This window comes from Eptatretus burgeri, chromosome 5, assembly GCF_056783735.1.
Source record: "Eptatretus burgeri isolate ZD-2024b chromosome 5, Ebu_testis_v1, whole genome shotgun sequence".
In the NCBI taxonomy this organism is placed as follows: Eukaryota; Metazoa; Chordata; class Myxini; order Myxiniformes; family Myxinidae; genus Eptatretus; species Eptatretus burgeri.
In genome coordinates this window covers 50620665-50644538 of record NC_140965.1, presented here as the reverse complement: position 1 = coordinate 50644538, position 23874 = coordinate 50620665, and the positions used below count along the sequence as shown (strand labels likewise).

The following is a 23874-nucleotide window of genomic DNA, read 5'->3' as shown; positions in this document are numbered from 1 at the left end:
AAAACAGAGACACAAGGAGAAATGCAGGAATTAAAAGAAATGAGATACGGGAGATAGACGAGGTGACAGAGATGCAGACATCAATAGAGGGGGACCAATTAAATGAAATTGACGAACACACACAGGTAGGGATAGTGAGGTACAATGAGGTCGAGCATGGGGAATGTCTCGTGACCCGGTGCGAGCAGCAGGATAGCCTCCTTCAGGAACGGAGGGAGGAAATATGCTCCCTTGAAGGAGATCGCGACGAGGTCAGTCCGGTCATGCCGAACGAGGTAGAGGGGATGGTTGATGCTAACGGGTACACATGCAGATTGGGGGGTAAAGAGATCCCGGGACCCCTTGAGTTAACACGATTCCCCGAAGTGATTGTCCTGGTGTGTGTGGTTAAGAGTGTGTCAAAAACTGAGTATAGCGTGAGTGAAATAGTGTGCATGAGTGGAATAGCCTGCGTGAAACGCGGACGGATCCAGACGGGAGACGGGAATGGCGAGCCTAAGAGGCCGCATAGAGTTATTCCGGTAACCATGCCGGTTTAATGGGACGTCGCGTACGAGGCCCGTTCGGCATTTCACGAACGGCCCTCGCACTCGCGTCTTCGTGGAGGGATTTCGGCGCGGGAACGTCCCGCGTTTCGAAAAAGACCGTCGCACAGACGGTTAAAATGTAGGCAAGTGTTGGGTGAATTTGGAACACGGGGGTTCCCATGTGCGCGTGGGTGCAGGGAATCATGTGCTGCATACCGCGTGTTCTGTTCACGGAAAGCGGGGGCGGGTTTCCGGGACGATGTGCGCATGCTGGCCTGCGTGGCAAACCGTGCAGGCTCAGTGTGCGAGTGACGTCACCGCGGATCTAGCGGCATGAATGCCGGGGAAACGGAGCACATAGTTCCGCGTGGGGAATTCCCCGAGAGCGAGCGCTTGGTGCAATGTGCAGGGTGACGTCATGGCTGCACGGATCAACCTTCGGAGGGGACGTCGGTATCGCCCATAAGGACGAATGGGCATGCCGTAAACCGCCACCATGGCGCTGCAGAAAAAAAAGCCTCGCTTCCAGTACGCAGCCCGTATTGGGCAAAGGAAGCACTAGTTAGTGGGATGGGTTAGTTTAGCTAGACCGGCTTAATGGGGACATGAGTTGGTCCTCATTGAGTCTGTGGAATGGATTAGTTAAAGGGATTTTAGGATGGATTTAGAGTGGAAAATTGATTTTTCTGGAAGACAGACAGACATGGAATGTGTAATGGGGACGTAGCTTAGCTACGTGGAGTAAATGTAACGTGCATTAGTGTAAGGGACGACGAGGGAGCACGAGTTAGTTAGGGGAATTTAGTTAAGGGAATGGCAGTGTTGGAGTGTATGCATGAGTTCAAAGAAGAAAACAAAAAAAAAACAAATGTGTGATGGGTGAGTGTGGGACAGCAGGCCCAAGAGTGTATGGAGTGAATGTGGAATGCATGGTGCGAATGACTGATTGGGGGGAGGAGTGATTCCCACCCAAGGGACCCCAGGGTCAGTTTAGTGTTAGTTAGTGGGTTAGTTAAATTTACAAAAGGAGGTCGGTTTGTTGTTGGTATCGAGAAAAGGCACGATACCCATTTGGAGGGGTGCAGTAGTAAAATTGACCGGCTAGGAGCGTGGCTTAGGAAGGTGAGTACCGAGTAGTGGGCATCCCGGGCACCGGAGTAGTCGGCCAGAGGAGGCCAAGGGTCCAAGGGACCGGGATAGTGTACTGGGCACGGGTGACCCGCGGAACGGGACCCGGAGCACCAAAGATGCCAAGTGGGCATGGAAGGGGGGCAATGCCAGGAAGGGCAACCCCCCCCTTGTTCATAGGGAGCAGATAGGCTCGGAGACAGCCTCAGGGCCCGGGGGTGCCATAGTTTGAGTTTGGCAGAGGGGCAATCCCTGCCAAGTGAGCCACGCTGCCCAGCCATGAAATTGTGCAAGGGCACGGAGGAAAATTAGAGGGCTAGGCCCAAATTTATAATGGACACCAACACAGGCAACGGGAATCATGGTTGTTAGAACCCATAGTTTAAAGTGACAGGCGTTTCGGAAAGCCCCGGGTAGCTTAAAGTTAATAATAGTCAGGGATCCAGACCCATGATTTTAAGATGGACCGGACACCACTTCCTATACTTTGCAGGCCTCCTTTTTTTCTTTAGTTTGGTGTCTCAGGATGAAGAATCAAGAGGCCTTCTCGGGCATCTCGATTGCGAACACATCACAAATTGTATATGAACATAGGTACCCACCAAAAAATGAGTGCGATTTTCAGTATCACTAATTTTTCAGAAAATGTTTCATAATTTACTCAAATGTCAAGTTGGACAGTTAATTTCAACCCCTAGTAAGGACTTTGGCATGATCTTTCATATGCTGAGGCCAAATGTGTCAAGTTTTGCCAATTAGAGGTTGAAAAAAAATGATTTTTCAGTCCAAATTGACTGCAAAATTTGCTAAATCAGCAATAAATATTGTTCTCATTTATCTTAAAATCAATTAAACAACTAATATTATTATTATTATGTTGTCAAAGGGACATAGTAGATGCAATAGGGACCACTGGTCGTCATTATAATAATAATACCGAATATAAATACATGTACATGTGTTCATACACATACATATACATGTACAGTCATGCGCCGCTTAACGACGTTCCGGGCAACGATGGATCGCATACACGACGGGTCTGCCAGCTCTGAAAAAAAAAAATAAATGAAAAAAACATATGTCGCTGAAAAATTCCTTTCGCCGAGTGATGTAGCCTCGTATAAAAATAGCACATACAATTATGTACACTCAACAGAACATAATACCTCATAATGATAATAAACAACGACAGTGTGGCCCTGTTATATTGCGATCGTTGAGGTCCATAAAATATCATCGCTAAAAAAACAGGGTCGTGCTAAATTGGGATTCAAGGAAATCGGCTTTCAAACTGAACCAATGTTTGCACGTTTACCTTCTAGCAAGTAAATTACCTTTGAATTGAAGAATTCCACGAATAAATCGTTTTTGTTCGTCAATTAAAACACAAATTTATTTTTGGTGAAGCTTTTTATGTTGTTAAAACAATCGCACTGTTCCGAAAATATATCACAATTGACAGGTGCTCGTTTATTTATTTGTAAATTATAACATCGATGCAATGATTACGGATTTATAAAATCCAAACGCTATTTATTCACCTTTCTATCATCGATGCGAGAGGAGGTTGTAAGCTGCTGCTAACAACACTGATGGCCGTTAAGAACTGCACAAAGGTAAATCTAACGCGTCTTCTGTCTCTTGGATGTTTGTTACAATGCCGACAGTATTCAGTACAGTAACATGCTGTACAGGTTTGTATCCGAGGAGCAATAGGTTAAACCATATAGCTTAGGTGTCTAGGTTTGTGTAAGTACGATGTTCGAAAACGAAAATGAAAAAAAAAAAAAAGATGTTCACACAACGACGACGTCGCTTAACGACGCGTTTCTCAGAACGTAACCCCGTCGTTAAGTGGCGCATGACTATATACAATGAACATTATTTTGCAGATAATGGTAAACCACACTTTTTTCTTGCTGGAATGGTGGTTTGGATGTGCAAGCAACATGAGCAACAGGTTTCTAACACATATTTATTACAGATTATGATCGTTTAGACATTATTATATGTATATTAGGTTGTGTGTTGCATAGCAGTACGACACTCCACAGACACATACTTAGTACATCGTGTATATCTCTACCTATTGATCTGGAAGATGGGACCCGTGATTACAAGTATACAGTTAGTTAAGATTGTGAATAAAATAATTAAGAAATAATGAAGAACTAACACATCTATTGATTTAACTTGCATATCCCTTCATGTGAATGAACATTTAAATTATATACTTGCAGGTGTGAACAATGGCTGAACCTGAACGCAAGAAAAAACGACAGTCCACTGACTTTGGTCGATGTGTGATCTGCCAGCAGTCCTCGGCTGAGACAGTACAGAAACCAACTGAGAAGGGATTCCAATCATTTTTATATGCAGTAACCCACCGACTCGATGATACGGCGCTCAGATTGCAAGATGAAATCACTGCAGGCGAGGAGGATTTTTTGTCTAATGGTCCATTGTGTCATGCCAAGTGCCGAAATGCCTACAGAAACAAAAAAACTGTCGCACAGAAAATGAAGTCACATGTATCCAACACAAGTGAAGAAACCGCTACGACAGATGTAGGAAGCTGCTCCGTTAGGCCTAGAATTGGATCATCTGCCACTGGATGTATAGACCACAAAACGCAATGCTTCATATGCAGAAGAGAATGCACCAGCAAGGGTGATCACAAACTCTTACTTGTGAGTATGGCAGACAGGCAGAATTCGATATGGAAAAAGGCAAAAGACCTACAGGATGAAAACATGCTGTACCATATACATGGGTTTGGTGATAACTGTATCGACATGGTGGCTAATGACTTCAAATACCACAAGTCGTGCTTGGATTCATATTTAACAGTCACAAACGACGTCAACATCTGGTCAACATGACGAAGGTGTACATTGGCTAACCTCCTACATAGACGGCGCATTGTCCCATGATCCGAACGACATCATCTTAAGTTATCTGCATGACAAGTACAGGGCTTGGTTGTCAGACAGTGGGGCCTCCCTGAGCTCTTCTCGATCATCATCTATCAAAAGGAAGATTGAGCACTACTACAGACAACATGGTTCACCCATCATGATCGTACCACAGAGAGGACAATCCTTTATAATCTGTTCATCAGATATGTCAATAGGATATCTTCTTATGAAAGTCGCCAGTATGAAAGATGAAATAAGTTCCGAAGAAAGTGCTGATGAGAGTGAAGACAACTCTACTGAATCGAACGGTATTCGTGAAAGGAATATCACCTTGTACCTTTCTGCCAAGTCCTTACAAATAGATATCAAAGTGACAGCTTCGCAGCTAAAGAAAAACAGAAAAGAAAACATCGACACATCTATGCAGATAACATTTGACGCTGCGAATGAACGTCTACCTGTATCGCTGCATCGTATCTGCCTGTATTGAACAGACGTCTAACTGTGCTTCATAATAGGGGGTAAAAAATAAAAGTATGAATATTCATGCTCCCTGGGTGTGCCTTTGTTCCATTTGACAGTAGAAACATACACACTAAATATGAAGCAGATTGGAGGAAGTTTAGGGGTTCCTCAAGTTGGCACAATATTGTTGAAATTTGCCAAACTGTAACTGACAACTTGCCGTCGAATATGCACAACGCAGTACACTTCATAATTAATATGGTTGTTTGATATTTTCAAAAACCACAGCAGTCATATAGGATGAAAGAATAGTTTTTCCAAGGAGACCTAGATGAGCTTTTTGACATTGCAGTGCAAAATGCCCTCTCCATGATGGACATAATTGTGCCAACCCCTAAATATCATGGAATTTTGTTCATTTTTGACCTATAAGTTCTTATAGGGTATTGGAACAAAGGCAAAATCAGGGAGCAGCAAAAATCAAACTTTCATTTTTTTTGAAACACCCTACTGTATAACCATGTGGCCTGGCTGATTACTGATGCAACACCTGAACTTACAGACCCTAACACGAGAGTGCAACTGAAAGAGCGGGAACGCGAGAAAGTCCTCAATTTGGCCCAAGATATCAATGCAGCTGTGGCAAACACTCCGAATCCAAAGCACATTGGATCAGCATTACATGTATTGAAACAAACATTCCCATCCTGATGGACAAACCACCAAAGCCTGCAACAGCCAAGCAGAAGTGATACTGCCAGTGTAGCAAGAGCAAGTGCTGAAGAAATTGCTCTTGTGCTGCAGCTGGTATCAACTGTCATTGCATGTAAATGTTCGGGCAATCCCACCAAGTGTGCTCGTTTCAGGGACGATAGTGATGAAGATGAATGAACTAAATGTACACTGCAGTCCAATATTTTAACTGATACTCCAATATTCGTTTTATTGTCTGCAACTGCGAGACAAGATGCAAGTTGCAAATATTATTTAAACATCGATTCACATGTATAATGTGTAATTCTATTCAATCAATATACATGCATTATTATTTTGTACATATCTGAAATGAAAAAGTATGATACATTATGATAAACATTCGTTCAATTTGTATCCAATCTGTTATGGTAAAAGCTATGTTTCTAACAAATATATATTATATATAAAAAATATATATATTCACTATTTTAGGGTTGGTTGACTTATAAATACATTTATATCACTGGGTGGGTGTCGCTGCTGGTGGACAATGTGTCCCCGCCTGGTGATACTATCAACCCAGTAGCTTCGTGCTGAATGTGTATTTAAGTGCCTGTTGTACAAACCAGTTACTTTGGGTATTGTACTTTCGTTCGTATTTTGTATGGTATGTTGGTTGTCTGGAAGCGATGTGTACATCCAGTATATTGTGGAAACAACCTTTTTCATGCTGTTGTCCCTTGATACCTTGATAACTCCAAGATATTTTTGTTTGGAAAGTTTGTATTTTTTTTTCCAAAAATCTTTATTATATTAAATTTAATTGTATTCACTATTTTAGACCTGACTGGAGTCAGGTCAGGTTCGATCTGTGACCTGCTACAGGTACCATGTAAACCTGTACTAACCTGTTCCATGGTCGGGTTGTCGGCGACTAAACCGTCTCCCCCACCAGGTTTTCTGGTGAGGAGGGTGTTTGGATATGGACACCCAGCAGGATTAAAAACAAAACCTGTCAAAGGGCGGAGGAGCTCCTTGTGAGCCAACGGCCATCCATATCTAGTGCCCAACTGTGTCTGCGGACGTCCTCCTGCAGTTGGGTTACTTCTTATTAGGAGGTTGGTGGCAGGATTTGCACTCCAGCCACCGTAAAACGCTTCATTCCGCAAAACGCAAAAACGCAAAAAAATCTGAAAACCCACTCCGTGGGAGTACCTCCTGTGCAGCTTCCCTTCGCAGGGCAGCTCACCGGATGACAGGATTGGGGCAAAGCCTTCGGGACCCCCAATCTTTGATAGGAGGGAAACCACGGGGTAACATCCCTGGGTCAGATTGCGGGAGAGTGTGTCGGAGTGGTGCTGAGGTGTCGTCCACCAGACGGTGGTCTCCTTGGGTTAACCTGAGGCGGTCCCTTCGGGTGGGTGCCTGGAATGTCCTATCCCTAAGAGAGGATGATCACCTGTCTCTGTTATCATCTGAGCTCAAGCGTTTGGACATCGGGATTGCAGCTCTCTCTGAGGTTCGGAGACCGGATTGCGGCGAGATAATGGTGGGTGGTTACACCTACTATTGGTCTGGTCGCTCTGATGGTTACCATACCCAAGGAGTTGCTGTAGCTGTGTCCAATAAGCTGACCCCAATGATAATTGAGGTAACACCGGTCAACGAGCGTATTATGAGATTAAGGATTCGTCACTCCTTAGGTGTCATTTCCCTGGTCTCTGTTTATGCTCCGACTGAGGCGAGTGATCTCACCGTGAAGGATGCATTCTACGCCACACTCGAGTCTGTGGTTGATCAGTGCCCCAGACGAGATACACTTCTAGTCTTGGGGGATTTCAATGCATCGACTGGAACTGATAGGGATGGTTATGAGGTGTGTGTTGGTCCCCATGGGTCAGGAACTATGAACCAGAATAGCACTAAGTTCCTTGACTTTGCAAGAAGTCATGGACTTAGGGTGGCTGGTTCATGGTTTCAGCGCCCGCAAGCTCATCGCTGGACTTGGTATTCCAACACTGGCGGTGTGGCAAAGGAGATTGACCATGTCCTCATTGACGGTCGTTGGAGGATGATCCAGAACTGCAGGGTCTACCGGAGTGCTCAGTTCCTCAATACTGACCACAGGCTTGTTGTAGCAACTCTAAAGCTGCACCTTAAATCCTGGAGAATGGTACCATCCCAGCCTAGGCTGGATGTTGCCAAGCTCAGGGATGAGAGAGTAGCTGAGGAGTTTGCGAACAGGCTGAGTGGACACTTGAGGGGTCTGGGTGCTTTGGGGGGTCCTGAAGAGTTGTGGAGCACCTTCAAGACCACCGTCCTTGATGTTGCCGGTGGATGCCTTGGAGTTCACCGCAGGGCAAAGAAGAATTTTGTCTCTCAAGGGACACTGGATACCATTGACCAGAGTCGCAGTGCCAGGCTGAATGGCAGAGCTGAGCTGTACAGGGAGCTGAGGCGTAAAGCTGTACGTGCACTGAGGGTGGACAAGGAGGCCTATGTGCGAGGAATCTGTGAGGGGGTAGAGCATCACCTGTGGACAGATGATTCTCGTCCCGCTTACAGGGGAATTCGCGCATTATGTTCATCCAAGCCCATCCCTCGGAGCACTGCAGTTCGAGCAGAGAGTGGTAGGCTCTTGACAGAGGAGTCTGAAGTGAAGGCCCGCTGGGCCGGTTACTTTGAGCGGTTGTACCAGGCTGATCCCCCAGCTGTCGAGTTGGACGTCAAGGGTGTTACAATCCCTGTTGCTGACCCTCGAATCAACTGTGGTCCACCATCGCTTGTGGAAACACGGGCTGCGGTGAACCAGTTGAAACGGGGCAAAGCTCCAGGGATCTGTGGCATCCATGCTGAACTTCTCAAGGCTGGTGGAAATGCTGCACTCGTGTCGTTGCATGCAGTTTTGTGCTCTGCCTGGAACACAGGCATCATCCCAACTGACTGGAAGAGGGGCCTTGTTGTCCCTCTCTGGAAAGGGAAGGGTGATCGCCAAGACTGCAACAACTACCGAGGGGTGACGCTGCTCTCAGTGCCGGGCAAGGTCTTTGCTCGGATAATTCTTGATAGGGTTCGCCACCATCTGCTTGAGCACCAGCGTCCAGAGCAGTCAGGCTTTACACCAAAGAGGTCAACGATTGACCGTATCCTTGCACTTCGTGTCCTCACCGAACGCAGACGAGAGTTTCAGCAGGGGCTGCTTGCAGCCTATGTTGATCTCTGTAAAGCGTTCGATTCAGTGAATCGGGATGTCCTCTGGAGGATTCTTGGTCTTCGTGGGGTGCCACCGAAACTGATCGATCTGATGTCTGAACTCTACTCTGGTACTGAGAGTGCTGTGAAGTGTGGTGGTACCATCTCTGACTTATTTCCAGTTGTTACTGGAGTTCGTCAGGGGTGTGTACTTGCCCCCACACTTTTCAGCACTTGTATGGACTGGATTTTTGGGAGGATGTCGGAGAGATCAAGTTGCGGTGCATCGTTTGGCAATGTCAAGATCTCAGACCTTGATTTTGCAGATGATGCAGTCATCTTTGCGGAGACTTTAGACATCCTCTTGGGGGCCCTCGAGGTGCTGAATGAGGAGTCGGAGCCGTTGGGATTACGGATTTCTTGGGTCAAAACTAAGATCCAGGCTTTCGGTGACATCTTGGATGCTGCTGTCCTGTCTGTGTCTGTTTGTGGTGAGGATGTTGAGGTCGTGGATAGATTCACTTACCTTGGCAGTGATATTCATGTTTCCGCAGGTTGTGAGCCGGAGGTCAATTGACGTCTGGGTCGGGCCTGGGGAGTCATGGATTCACTGGATCATGGGGTGTGGCGCTGCCGGTACCTGTGCGGGAGGACGAAAGTCCGAGTCTTCAGGTCCTTGGTACTTCCAGTCTTGCTCTATGGGTGCGAGACTTGGACTTTGACCAAGGATCTGAGACGGAGACTTAATTCCTTTGGTACCAGGTCTCTTCGGAGAATCCTTGGCTATCGCTGGTCGGATTTTGTGTCCAACGACCGGTTGCTGAGAGAGACTCGGATGAGATTTGTTACCTGCATAGTCCGTGAGCGTCAGCTGCGGCTGTATGGACATGTGACTCGTTTTCCTGACGCTGATCCTGCTCACCAGATTCTCTCAGCGAGGGAGTCCCATGAGTGGAGGAGGCCAGTGGGCCGACCACGTGCCTCGTGGTTGCAGCAGGTTGACCATCATCTCAAGGAGATGGGGTTGGGCCTGGCATCTGCCTGGGGGATGGCCAGACGGAGGCCCCTGGAGTACCGGCGGAAAGTGGACGCAGCGACGCGCTGTTCTGGCACATGCTCCCATACCTGACCTGACTATTTTAGGGAAGGTAATTGGCTAACAAATACATATATATATATATATATATATATATTAAATGAATATTGATTGACCCTACTGTATCTACTAGAAGTTGTTTTGAGAGCACAAAATCAAGTTTAAGATGAATGAAAACATATTTACTGCCGATTCAGCTATTTTTGGGGGTCAATTTGCACCGAAACGTAATTTTTTAAACCTCTAATTGGCGAAATTTGACACATGTGACCTCAGCATATGAAAGACCATGCCAACATCCTTACTAGGGGGTTGAAATAAACTGTCTAACTTGATATTTGAAGAACTTATGAAACGTTTTTTGAAAAATTAGTGATACCGCAAATCGCACCCATTTTTTGGTGGGTACATATGTTCAAATACAATTTGTGAGATGTTCGCAATCGAGATGACTGAGCAGGCCTCTTGATTATTAATCCTAAGACACTAAACTAAAGCAAAAATGAAGCCTGAAAAGTATAGGAAGCGGTGTCCGGTAACTCCTAAAATAGCGGCCTTTCTGAGTTTGGATCCCTGACTATAAATGCTAGGATAGTTAGGAAATGTACCCCTTCGCACCATCCATCCCTTCGCTCCCTGTAGGCCACTGGACCCACCTTGGGTTAGATTGTTGAACTCTGGAGGAGGCCATTCTGAGGCTTTGTTGGGCCTTGAGACAGGATGCTAGTCGCTCCCTATTCCCCTCCAGACAGGGAACATAGGGGTTGGGAGTAGGCTAGGTTGACAGGATAGGTTAGCCGGACAAAGACAGGAAGTGGGTTAGGGAGACAGATTTATAAATAAATAAATAAAAAGGGGGCTAAATTTGGTTTGTGTTGCAAATTAAGGGAGTGGGTATGGACAAAGGTGATAGGTTGGGGGGAGACAGTAGGGTAGGTCCGAGCCAGCTTTCGGAGTGGCCGGCACCACCAGACCACCGCGCACATGGGAACCCCCGTGTTCCAAATTCACCCAACATTTGCCTACATTTTAACCGTCTGCGCGATGGCCTTTTTCAAAACGCGGGACATTCCCGCGCCGAAATCCCTCCACGAAGACGCGCACGCGAGGGCCGTTCGCGAAATGCCGAATGGGCCTCGTACGCGACGTCCCGTAAAACCGGCACGGTTACCGGAATAACTCTATGCGTGATTGGTTGGGGGGAGACAAGCAAAGGTGATAGGTTGGGGGGAGACAGTAGGGTAGGTCCGAGCCCGCTTTCGGAGCGGCCGGCACCACCGCACTCCCTCCGCGGACCATCCCGGAGGCCAGCTAGCTTCACATGCCGGCCTGCTTGTGCTGTATTGCCTGTTCCGCATTGCTTTGCCTTGCGATGCCTTGTTTGCCTGCCTCTACCATAACCCCATGCCTGCTACCCTTTTGTTTGCATTGCCCCTTCGTCATCCATCACCATGTGCGCCAGGATCGTCCAGTGTTTTGCAAGGACTGCCCTGCAGGCAGCCACACCACGGGGACTGCATTGAGCAGCCCGTGCACCATTTCATGCATCCATTTGTGTTTTGCATCTTCCATCTGGTTCACTTCAGGGAGGAGCCAGGGACTGCATTGGGCAGATGGCTACCTTCCTGTTCTTGCATGAAGGAGCCAGAGACTGCATTGGGCAGCCTGGCTACCTCTTCAAATGGCCTGTGGGATGGCATATGGCATACCGGGTTAGGGTGAGTTGCCTCCAGCAGCTGAAGACTGAAAAAAAGAAGGTTCAGTGACAAAAGAGGGACCTTTTGAGCAGGCCCTGAAGACGTCTGACCTTCAGCTGCGGAGCACTCACCCTCACATAACTGTTAACTTTGCCGTGCCTTTTTCCCCACAGATGCCAGGTCCTGGGCCATGGTTAGTGTAAATAGATAAGGTAAAATTGTAAATAAGTTTAACCCACCTGCATGTTTGTCATAGCGCCGGCAATTATAGTTAAGTCGTCTGAATGAGTCTGATAGTTTAGCTATGCAGCGCATTCGGTTATTTCTTTTTGGGACATGTATAAAAAATGTCGCACTCAGGGATCCGAAGGTAAAATGTACTCAGGGAGAACTTGCACATGCCGGTCACACGAAAATTTGACGACTCGGGACGAGTCTGTAAAATGGGGAGGGGGTAGTGTTGCGGATTTGGAAGTTCATTACACTCAACATTAAGGTTCCTATAGCTTAGTTATTTCGATAAGAATGCGTTTCTAGTTAGAATCCATCCCCTAGTCTAATGGGTGAATAAATGTAAATGCGTGATGAAGATATTTTAATAGTCAGGTTTTCTTTTATTTAACAACACCAATGATAACACCACCAACAATAATGACGACTCCAAGAAATGGGTTGTGACAGCCCCACCCAACGCTGAACGAACTGAATTCCATGCCCTAATATGGACATAAATTGGCTCGCATGAGGGACTCCAATAAATGGGTTGCGACAGCCCCCACCCAACGCTGAATGAACTTAATTCCATGGCCTAATATTGACATAAATCGGATCGCGTGGGGGACTCGAAGAAATGGGATGCGACAGCCCCCACCGACGGCGAATGAGTCACGCCGGAAGCGAGTCGCGCCCGAGAGGGATAAGAAGGGAAGAGAGAGACAGAAATTGGCTCTTCTGAGTTCTTCTGGGTATTTGTTCGTGGGTCTTGTTCGCTCTGTTCTGGTTCGGTTCTTTTGCTCTTCTTGGTTGGTGGTTCTTCGGGGGAATCGACGCAGCGGACTGGGAAGGATCAGCGCCTCGTCTCACTAGCGCATGTTCCGGAGCGCGAGGGGATCCGCCGGAGCTCGGGAAGCTGATCGCGGCTCGCGGTGGTCGGATTCAGCTCGCCCTCGCTGGTGCCCGGTCCGAACGGCTCGAAGACCGCACAAGGTGGACAGGTCCAAGACAGACCCTGGTCTTCAGCCCGACTATCCTCCGGGCTGGAGGTCCGAATAAAGACCATTGGTCCGATTCTTTGGGTGTGCGCGTATGTGTGTTTGTGGCGCCAGTATAGTAAGTAGTGAACTGTATAAGTGCTCTTGTTGTACATATCTTGCATACGTGCTTATTAATATTAAGTTTAGCTCTGCCCATATGTGCTCCCCTCATCCCCAATTGTGAATAAATACCCCGATTGTTGAATGTTTCAGCTCATTCGCGTTTATTCTTTCATTGACTGAGCATGCTAGTTAGCCAGGCCGTTGCCATTGTAACAGGGTATTCGGGACCGACGGAACTCGGCGATCAAACCGCTCAGATCGCACACGGAACGAGTATGCTAAGCCGCTCGTTCCGTACGGGTGCCGTCGAGGGTGAATTTCCCCAGTAGGTTGGACCACGTGGGTATTTAGGTAAATTGAAATTGGCAATCGACCCTACCCCATGTGGTTTGTCTATTGGCGAGTTCGGTCCAAAAAGGGACTCGTACTTTTCCGGAGTTTTCCGAAGAAGTACGATTTAAATTCCGGGCGATCGGACGAGCCGACTCTGCAGCTCCATCTCGCGGCCATCGCCCGGCCCCGCAACAATATGTTAAGCCCCAGACGTAAATCCTGAAAATTTTATTGATGCCTTGGATACATGATTGGTTGGCATATCTAAAGAAAATAAAAATGTTTTCATTATGGGGGACTTTAATCGATTTTCTTAAATATGATATAAAGTTAAATGTGAATTTCAATATGATATTTTATTTAGCACTTTTTTTTAGTATTTGTTATTTAATTATTTAGCACTTTTTTTTTGTCCCCTTGATTACTATACCCACACACATTACAAGAACAGCCACCTTGATTGATAATATCATAAACCAATGTGATTTATCTACCACTCGTGGTTTAATTGTATTGTTTTGTCACCGACCATCCACCCGTATTTCAAATAACATATTTTCATAATAAAACTACACAGTGGAAAAAAAAAGATAATTTGTAATCGAAGAATTGATTTAGCATGTGTTACTTCCTCTTTTACAAAATGATTTGAGAAATAGTAATTGGGGTGATGTTCTCTTGTTCGAAGACCCAAATGAAGCATATTTGAAATTAATCTAATTTATATTAGATAATCTAATTATAGATAATAGATTCTAAATTGTCTTGTATGACAAAAAAATTTCCACTTTGTAGTAACACATCTGTCATCCAGTATTTTTACTTCTTCTTTCGATTTATAACTTTCCAATCAATCACATTAAAAATAGACTTTATAAAGCATTTCTGCATAAACCAATGAGATTTAATGAATCGAAAGATAAAAACTTTACAAATAAACTCAATGCATTATTATGTAAAGTAAACCTGAAATATGAAAATTTCTTCTTTCAATATAAATCAAAAATAAAGTCAACCTGGTCTGTCATAAATACTCTGATAAACTAGAAGGGCACTCGGTAGAGTGCATACCTCTGCCACATAATGCCCGATTCACGAGAACATATCTGGCCCAACACATTTTTGAAATATCATGCGATGCAGTACTATATCGTTTTTGGCCCTATCTCTCAAAGGTGAAGAACCACTTTAAAAATTACATCATTCTCGTATCCAGATCCGGATTCGGATCTTCTCCAAAATCGAATCAATTCATCTTTGCGACACACCAAGCCTGTCCACCAAGTTTCGTCTGAATCCATCCACAACTTTTTGAGATATCGTGCCACCACCGGTGGCAGAGGTAATAAGAAAATAAAAGATAACTAAAATCAAAATTAATTGCAACGGGGTCATGAGGAATAATACACAACAGATTGATGATGTATTTCATGATTTCTTTATAGGAATCGGTCCATCGATAAACAAGATGATTCCATCAAGCCAGACTGCTTTTGTCTATTACCTTCATGCTCCTAACCCAAATATGTTGTGTTTACACCCGACAACAGAGGTGGAAATTTGTGATATTGGTAATTCTTTTTAAAACAACAAAGCCCCTGGCTTGGATGTATTTAGCCCGAATGTGATGAAACAAATTGTAGGGCAAATGTGTAATATTTGTAATTTGTCTTTGAACAAAGGGATATTCCCAGATAAATTAAAATCGCAAGAGTGACACGTGTTAAAAACTAGGGGAAACAAGAAAAAGAACAATCGGAGATTGCAGAACCTCGCCAGGACTTGTTTTTTGGGGGTGTTTGTGCAGTTTTGTGTAGTGTATTTTCTGTGGTTTTGTGTACTGGTATGTTACGAAATTAAAAGATATAACTAGAACTGACTAATTATAACTTTTATAACACGTGCTTTTGACACAGTCTGGCACCCTGCCCTACTCACCAAACTCTCTTCCCATGGTATTCAAGGCCATCTCCACTCATGGCTCGCAGACTTCCTCTCCTGTCGCAGTCAACGTGTGGCCCTAAATGGAGTTCTTTCATCCCCTCTTCCTGTGCAGGCTGGAGTTCCTCAAGGTAGCGTTCTGGGCCCTGTTCTTTTTCTGGTTTTCATCAATGATCTCTCGGACTCTCTGGAAAATCCTCTATTTCTCTTTGCCGATGACTCCACCCTCTGCCGTACCATCTGTCATCCCTCAGACCGGCAAGCAGCAGCTTCTTCGCTCACTGCAGATCTGGATAAAATCACAAACTGGTCCAACACGTGGAACATGTCTTTCAATCCAGACAAATCTCACACTCTCACTATGTCTCTTCGAAAGGACCGTTTACAAAACCCCCATCCACTTTCTCAACAATCCTCTGGAAGAAGTCTTTTCTTTCAAGCTTCTGGGTCTCACTATCTGCCATGACCTTTCCTGGGAAAGTCACATTTCCAACCTTGCCTCAAAAGCCAGTCGCCGACTGGGAATCCTCCGTCGTGCAAAGTCCTTCCTCGGCCCTCTTGAGCTCCTGACCACTTACAAAGCTTTTGTCCGTAGCCTGATGGAGTACTGCTCTCCCCTCTGGGCTGGTGCTCCTGCCTCCCACCTTTCTCGACTTCACGCTGTCGAAACCAGGGCTTTTAAGATCATTGGCATCTCCCGCAATGAAGCTGAGTCTTTGGGCCTCTCACTCAATCACCGCAGGTTGGTCGGTGGTCTTTCTGTCTTCTACCGACTCCTCTCCAGCCTTGCCCCCCCTGCTCTCTCTGCGATTTGTTCCCACCACATTTCCACAGGGCGCTCAAGGTCCGCCAACAACCCCCTTCTGGTAAAACTACCAAAATCACGAATCACTGCTCATCTTCACTCTTTCATTCCTCTTTTTTCCCACCTTTGGAATAAACTTCCTCACTCTATTCTTTCCCATTCTTCCCTCCAGGCTTTCAAAACAGCTGTTCACCACCACCTCTTATCTTCCCCCATCCAAATCCTCGATCTTTTCTACCCCCGATAATCCACCCAAGCCCACTTCCTTCAATTCTCCTGCTTTCCTTCCTGAAAGTCCCTTTAATGTCCATCTTCCCCTCGCCATGTTCCCCGTCCCATCCCCATCCCTCTCCCTTCCACATTTCACCTGTGTCTGTTCCCCAATGTTTTGTCCCTTCCACTCCCGCCCCTCTTGTCTCATGCCTCATTGCTGTGAGTTGTGTGTTAGCTCTCATACGAGCCTCGACCAAGGTATACAAAAAAAAATAAAAAATAAAAAAAAAAAACTATATATTTTTTAGCAAAAAAATAAACTTCAGATTTAAACCAAGTTAAGATCCTGGTGAATGATGAAATAACACCATGAGTTGAATGGACTACATTTCTCGGTGTTTATATTGATAGTCAATTATCATGGAAATTCCATATTCATGAAGTTTAAAAGGTTTCCAAAGGTATTGGTATGATTTAAAAACTAAAGTATTTTCTCACCCAAAATGTATTTCAACAGTTGAATCTTAATAAATGTTGTTTTTCAGACAAAACTCATTCGAATATTATGTGGGATGTCACCTGCATCTCAAACAGATCAATTATTTTATCACCTTGAGTTATGAAAACTGTTTGATCTCACACTTCATCAGTAAAGTATTTTTATATGTAAATGTGTGAATGGACAACTCTCTTCTTATTTATGTAACCTGTTCGTATTTAATTATGATATTCACCAGTATACCACCAGATCAATGTCGTGTATTCATCTCCATAAGCATAGAACTCTGTCTTTTCAGAATAATATTCGTTATTCTGGCCCGAAACTTTGGAATGGTCTGACAGGAACTTTAAAAATATGAGTCCTCAGAAATTTTACTCAGATGTTTAAGAAATGTTTGATTTTGTGTTAATATTTACAGCCGTATAACTGCTCCGATTGATTTAAATCCATTTTTATTTTTCCTATGTTGCCTTGAATTACAAATCAAAATTGTATTCCCATCTACCTTATACCTCACTAGCTTGGTTTGTTGTTTATATAATTTAATTGTATTAGCATGTGTAATTTTGTGTTTTTGTTACGGCAACCCCAACACAAGCAAATTGCATCTCGGGATTGACGCCGCCTTCTGCTAAATGTTTTGCATTGTATTTCAAGAAGGAAATAAATGTTGATAGATTGATTGAACAATCCATGACCACTGCTCACCCACACTCATTTATTCCTCTCTTTTCCCACCTGTGGAATCACCTTCCATACTCTCTTTGATCTCATTCTTCCCTTCCGGTTCTTCAAGACAGCTATTTACCACCATCTCACGTCATCCCACATTGAAAGCATTGATCTTTTCTACACCCCTTAAACCACCCACACTCCTCCCAAAATGTTGCTTATATATCCATCTTGTCCACCACTTGCATTCACCCCTATCGCTCATCATTACTTGCATCCCTCGTTTGTCTGTCTCGGTCTACCTTCTTCCTCTGCCCTGCTATTAACGTTCATCCTTTTGCCTGATGTTCCCTTTGTTCTTCCTGTCCTGTTCTGTGTCCTAGCTCTTCTTAGGGCCTTGACCATGAATTAAAAAAGCCTTTTGATGGTTCCCACCATTTCTGAACCAGAATTTTCCTGCCATTTTCTCATTTATTTCTCCCCATCATTACTTGAGTCATTCCTCGCTCTTTCACTTCTGTAACAAATTCTTGTAATTGTTCAATGTGTCCCTATTTAACCTGCCTGCGGTTGATCTGATATACAGATATAGCGTTCCCAAGGCGAGTGGACAAATGGCGATTGTAGTGGTAGCCCACATAATGCGGCACGCAGCATTGGTTCGCTCGGCTAACTAATTAACAACCACGTAGTCGCTGGCACAGTTCCCTATCTGCCACGCTTAACTCACCGGCACAGTAAACTGACTAGGCGCGAAGGTCCGGCCCGAGCTAAGGGAAGACAGAAATGCTAATCTGGTATTCAGTTATATTCAGATGCTGAAGTGGGGGGTTGGATAAGAGGGGAATTGCCCATCCTGCATTTTGCCAAGAGGAGCGGGGAGGAGCGTGCAGAAAGTGCCTAATCATGTGAACGCCCAAGAAGGTCTAACTCTAACAACATTGTTGAACCAACAGAGAGTGTAAGAGGTTTCTAAAATGCATTATATGTTTGACTGCCAATAATTTTGTCCTTGCAAGTTTTTCAGAGCATTTATGAGGCAAACCTCAAAATTTCCTCAAAAGGATTCGCCAATTCCAATTTGTCCTGTATCAAGTCAATTTTCACGGCAATAATACGCCAATTGATGATTGATAATTCTCAGTTTCGTGATTAATTAAAATAATATAACCGCATGTGGGTGTGATCACTTTTTGGTGTGCAACAGCGACTGGAGCACTTCTGTTTTGATCTCGAGTCATAATCTATGTTTAATTCGTATACATCGTTTTATATCGATTTGAGGCCTCAATTTATTCGGAATTTATGCACAGGAGGCCATTTGGCCCATCATGCCTGCACCACACCAATACCAGATTTTAATAAATCCATCAATACCCCTTCCCTTCATGTGCAGCCTTTTGGCTGTTACACTGGTACTCATTTCACCAACCTCAGAAGGATGACAGGCTGTCTACCCCCTGGTGTTAATTCAGCAACCAACAGGGCTTGAACTCAGAACCCTAGGATCCTAAGCCACCACCCTAACCACTAAGCCAACACCATGTACAAAACATGCACATGACCAATTTCTTCTTCAATGTGCAACTTGCTGTTTATCTCCATTTTATTTTCTACCCTAAAGCTATCGCATCATCTTCATCAAAATCGTTATATGGAAGTAGAAGGTAGTCCTTGAATCCTGTTAAATCCTCCGATCATCTTCAGATTTTCTTTTTTTCAAGATACTGAGAATAAAAGGTAAGGTGTGATGATGGTGTGTGTTGGTCCTTGCCCTTGTCTTAGTGATAGCAAAGATAGACTGTTATGCACAGATATTTATCTTCTACCCTAAATCAATAGGGAAGGATCTGGATATGGATCTGGATCTACACCAAAATCTAATCTATTCGTCCTCGTCACGTACCCAACCTGTCCAACAAATCTCGGCCGAATCCGTCCATAACGTTTTGTGATATTCTGCTCACAGACAAAATAACAGACAAATGGGTGAAAAATAATGTCCGCGTACCTTCGGTGGTGGAGGTTACAATCGATAGGTTTAAACTGGAATTGGATTGGTAGCTGGAAGCAACGTTTGTTCCGAGAGCCTTCAGAATTGCCACCGAATCTCGAACATCTTCCAGTCTGTGAGTGGACCATCTCACAGTTCATTGGTTTTACCATTTCCAGCACTGCACGGACGGAATCACACCGATTGCCAGGTTCCGCAGAGTTTTGAGTGGCCATTGTGGGATGCAACGGAAGTCGTCCTGGCGTTGGGTTTGAGATAACGTGTTCGCTCGATGGGTTGGCTCACCGTTTCCTGCATTTGCTGTTCACTCCTTCCTGCATCTGCACCATATTTGCATTCCTGGTGCTCTGAATTCTTTTGTTTTTTTGCATGCGTGTTCAAGGAAAGGTGTCGCCTTCTTCACTTTATGAGTATCCGGGTTACTAGTGTGGCTAGGGTTAGGGAAAACAGCTTCATGTATTTTTCAGCATGCACATGACCTAACATACATCCTTTTTGCAGCATCCTCTGCATCTCACAAGAAAAAAAAACAACAGAAAATGGCACAACACGTGCATCTTGCACCCTCGCAGGACTCCCACACAATCGGTCATTAGTCATCACGCATGAGGAAATACTGGCAAGAACGTGCGAGAGTGAGAAAGAGCACGTTGAGGGATGTGTGAACACAAATATGTGACACGTGCTCACGGCAATGCAACCACACACTGACAATTTTTGCATTATTTGTGCATCACGTATCGTCTGTCAACTGTGTTGCGATGGGATACCGATTGCATTTTCTTACGATACAAAAGAAACCTTGACAAGGAGGGCATTTGGCTCTAAATGTATTTGCTACATCCACACCTCAGGTCTCATCTCATCGTCGACGCGCCGAGCTCAATGTTACTGTTAACTTAATCCAATTTAGCATGAACATATTTTTAAAATTTCCCTCAAATTCATTTTAAACTCTAAAGGAGGATATTAGCAAGGATGCTAACGTACAAGATGGTCTATCGCTTCTCAAAAAGAACTGTGGATTCTTCAACATCCACAACCAAAAGCTAAATGGGACAGCATGCGTTATGATGGAGAAGGCAACACCCCCTATAACTGCACAATGATGCATTTATATATACTAGGTCGAGGCTCATGGAAGAGCTAGAACAGTGAATGGATCAGGATGCAACAGAACAAAGGGAACAGCAAAGAGACGGGGTGGGGGGGGGCGATTGAAGGACAAAATAGAGGGATAGTTGGACAAATAATAGGTGAGGGGAGGAATGAGGGGTAAAGGAAGACGCATGGGCTGGACAAGATGGATAGAGAAGCAAACTCTCAGGAAGGGGGGAGGGGGGAATGTAAATTTGGAATATGTGCTTATGGGTGGGTGGGGGGGGGAGGGGATGGGGTAGAAATGATCATGGTTTTGGATGGGGGATGATCTGAGATATGCCTGGTGTTGGTTTAATGGTTAGGGTGGTGGGCTTGGATCCGAGGGTCCCGAGTTCAAATTCCGCTCTGCCATTGAATTAATAACAGGTGGGGTTGACTCAGTCTGTCATCCTTCCAATGTCAGCAAAATGAGTACCAGCTTGCTGGGATGATTGAGCCATTTGAGTATTGTGCGTCAGAGTGACGACCCATCCAGGATTGTGCCCAATAGCCCAGGAGACTGCTTCAGCAGCATCAATGCTCTGTACAGAGTATGGACCCGATAGATGGATGGGTGGATGGATGGATGATCTGAGATGGCAGTGAACAGCTGTCTTGAAAACTCGGAGGGAAGAATGAGATGGAAGAGAATGTGGACGTTGGTTGCACAGGTAGTGGGGGGGGGGGGAGAACAAATGTGTGGAGGTGAGCAGCAATTCTGGATTTTGAGAGTTTCACCAGAACGGGGATGATGGTGGACTGCATCCACCCTGCAGAAATTGGGGAAGGGGGTGGGGGGATTAGGGTGGGCAAAACACGGAAAGAGCAGAGGGTGCAAGCCCAGAAAGAAGGCAGTAGAAGACAGAGACCACCGACCTGCTTGCAGTGGGAGACCTGCCTGTCTGCGTTTTAATCGGATTTCACTTCAAATAGAAACAAATCCATGATCACATTGATTAAAGGAGGGTTTACACCAGAATAACCCACCACGCCATCACTTTGCCAACACAATACATCAGCCCTCACGAAGGTCTACATCCTCGGTCTAAACCTGAGGCTCAACTCGGGGATCCCAGAGCCAGTCGGGAACGTTCAGGCATCGGGAGTGTTCTGGCACATGGGAGGCAAGGGGTGGGGGGTTGTGATGTTGTGAGAGTGTCATGCGAGTGGGAACGGGTTAAAGGGTTCTCCATCGGTCCATATTGGGTCGTCACAGCACCGTGCATCAGAGCACCCTGCGTCAGAATCACACACCGACTGACACTACTCATTAGTTACAGCACCGTGCATCTTCAGATAAGCACCGCGTATCAGAGCACCGGTCATCGCAGAACCGTGCATCAGAGCACAATGCAATGCACCGCTCATTAAAACTTCACCAGTTATAGCACGGTGCAACAAAGCACCCTTCATCAATTACAACGCTGGCCAAAAGAGGAGCGCACATCGGACTACCTGAATACAAGCACCACTCATTACTGAACCGTGCAGAGGACCCAGAGCACCACTCATTACAGCGTGATGCATTCTGAGATGAGCAACATGATTAATTTGTCATCACAGCGCCACACGTCATCAAACCGTGCATTACTACGTCATAATAATATAATAATAAGAATAATAATATAATAATAAATGGTCATCGATTCACCGATCGATTATTTTACAGAACACTTGTACCTCGAGTCGTTCAACGAATCGTGCAGGTCCCGGGCAGTGCGGACGCGCACCTCCGGAGAACCACCGGTAAGTACCACGATCACCGTGCATCGCCGCATTAACATTCACAACCACAACTCGCTTAAACTCGGACGGTATTCAGCGTCGAACGAACTCGCTTACGTAACGTTACGTCGATCGCATTGTAAATTTACTTCGTTTACAAATCGGGATAAAAATTGACCGAATGTTTAGATTTAATAATAAATTTAATCAATTTACAGCGAACAGCAAATTTACAGCCTCACATTTTACATTCAACAGGAAATTTACCTCCTTTACAATCAGCACCAAATGTAGCCCTCCTCGTGTTTACATCGGTACGTCATCAAAAATTAACCTCACAACCTTCGAACTGCGGTAACATAAATACCGCACGTCACACACGACCCCCAAAAAACACCAGGCGAAACACCTTGCGCCACGTCGGTCCATTTCGCACACCTGTAAGACACCTGCTTGCGCATGGCGACTTGCGGGAATCGGCCTTCGCTGCCCGGATATGCGACGTTGCCACACTCGGCCATGTGGACCCAGGAGAGACATGCGGACGTTGAACGGATAACCAAGAGCGAAACGGGACGAACGGGGGCGGATGCAAGATACAGAAGGCGGGACTTGGTTAAAAAGGCGGAGACGACTCACTGTCCACATCGGCGCCATCGCTGTGATCACTGCAAAGAAAGGTGGCACGTGGAATAAGAAACAATGGTGGCACGTGGAATCACAAACAATGGTGGCACGTGGAATCACAAACAATGGTGGCACGTGGAATCACAAACAATGGTGGCACGTGGAATCACAAACAATGGTGGCACGTGGAATCACAAACAATGGCGGCACGTGGAATCACAAACAATGGCGGCACGTGGAATCACAAACAATGGTGGCACGTGGAATCACAAACAATGGTGGCACGTGGAATCACAAACAATGGTGGCACGTGGAATCACAAACAATGGTGGCACGTGGAATCAGAAACAATGGTTGCACGTGGAATCACAAACAATGGTGGCACGTGGAATCACAAACAATGGTGGCACGTGGAATCACAAACAATGGTGGCACGTGGAATCACAAACAATGGTGGCACGTGGAATCACAAACAATGGTGGCACGTGGAATCACAAACAATGGTGGCACGTGGAATCACAAACAATGGTGGCACGTGGAATCACAAACAATGGTGGCACGTGGAATCACAAACAATGGTGGCACGTGGAATCACAAACAATGGCGGCACGTGGAATCACAAACAATGGCGGCACGTGGAATCACAAACAATGGCGGCACGTGGAATCACAAACAATGGCGGCACGTAGAATCAGAAACAATGGCGGCACGTGGAATCAGAAACAATGGCGGCACGTGGAATCAGAAACAATGGCGGCACGTGGAATAAGAAACAATGGTGGCACGTGGAATCACAAACAATGGTGGCACGTGGAATCACAAACAATGGTGGCACGTGGAATCACAAACAATGGTGGCACGTGG

At 45.4% G+C, this 23874-nt stretch overlaps 1 protein-coding gene across 9 annotated transcripts in view; it reads right to left on the bottom strand.

Annotated features, from left to right (window-relative positions):
- Window positions 1–23034, bottom strand: part of LOC147026423 (diacylglycerol kinase zeta-like) — a 293140-nt gene extending 270106 nt beyond the window's left edge. For 5 of the 9 annotated variants that reach the window (XM_085881845.1, XM_085881838.1, XM_085881843.1 and 2 more), the window contains exon 1: window positions 22339–22791. In XM_085881845.1, coding sequence (XP_085737971.1) covers window positions 22339–22442 — 104 coding nt within the window. In that variant the 5' untranslated portion in view covers window positions 22443–22791. Of the gene's footprint in view, window positions 1–22338; window positions 22793–22821 lie in introns of those variants that run through there. The other 4 variants (XM_085881839.1, XM_085881846.1, XM_085881840.1 and 1 more) reach the window with 2 other exon arrangements.
- Window positions 23035–23874: the final 840 nt, after the last annotated feature.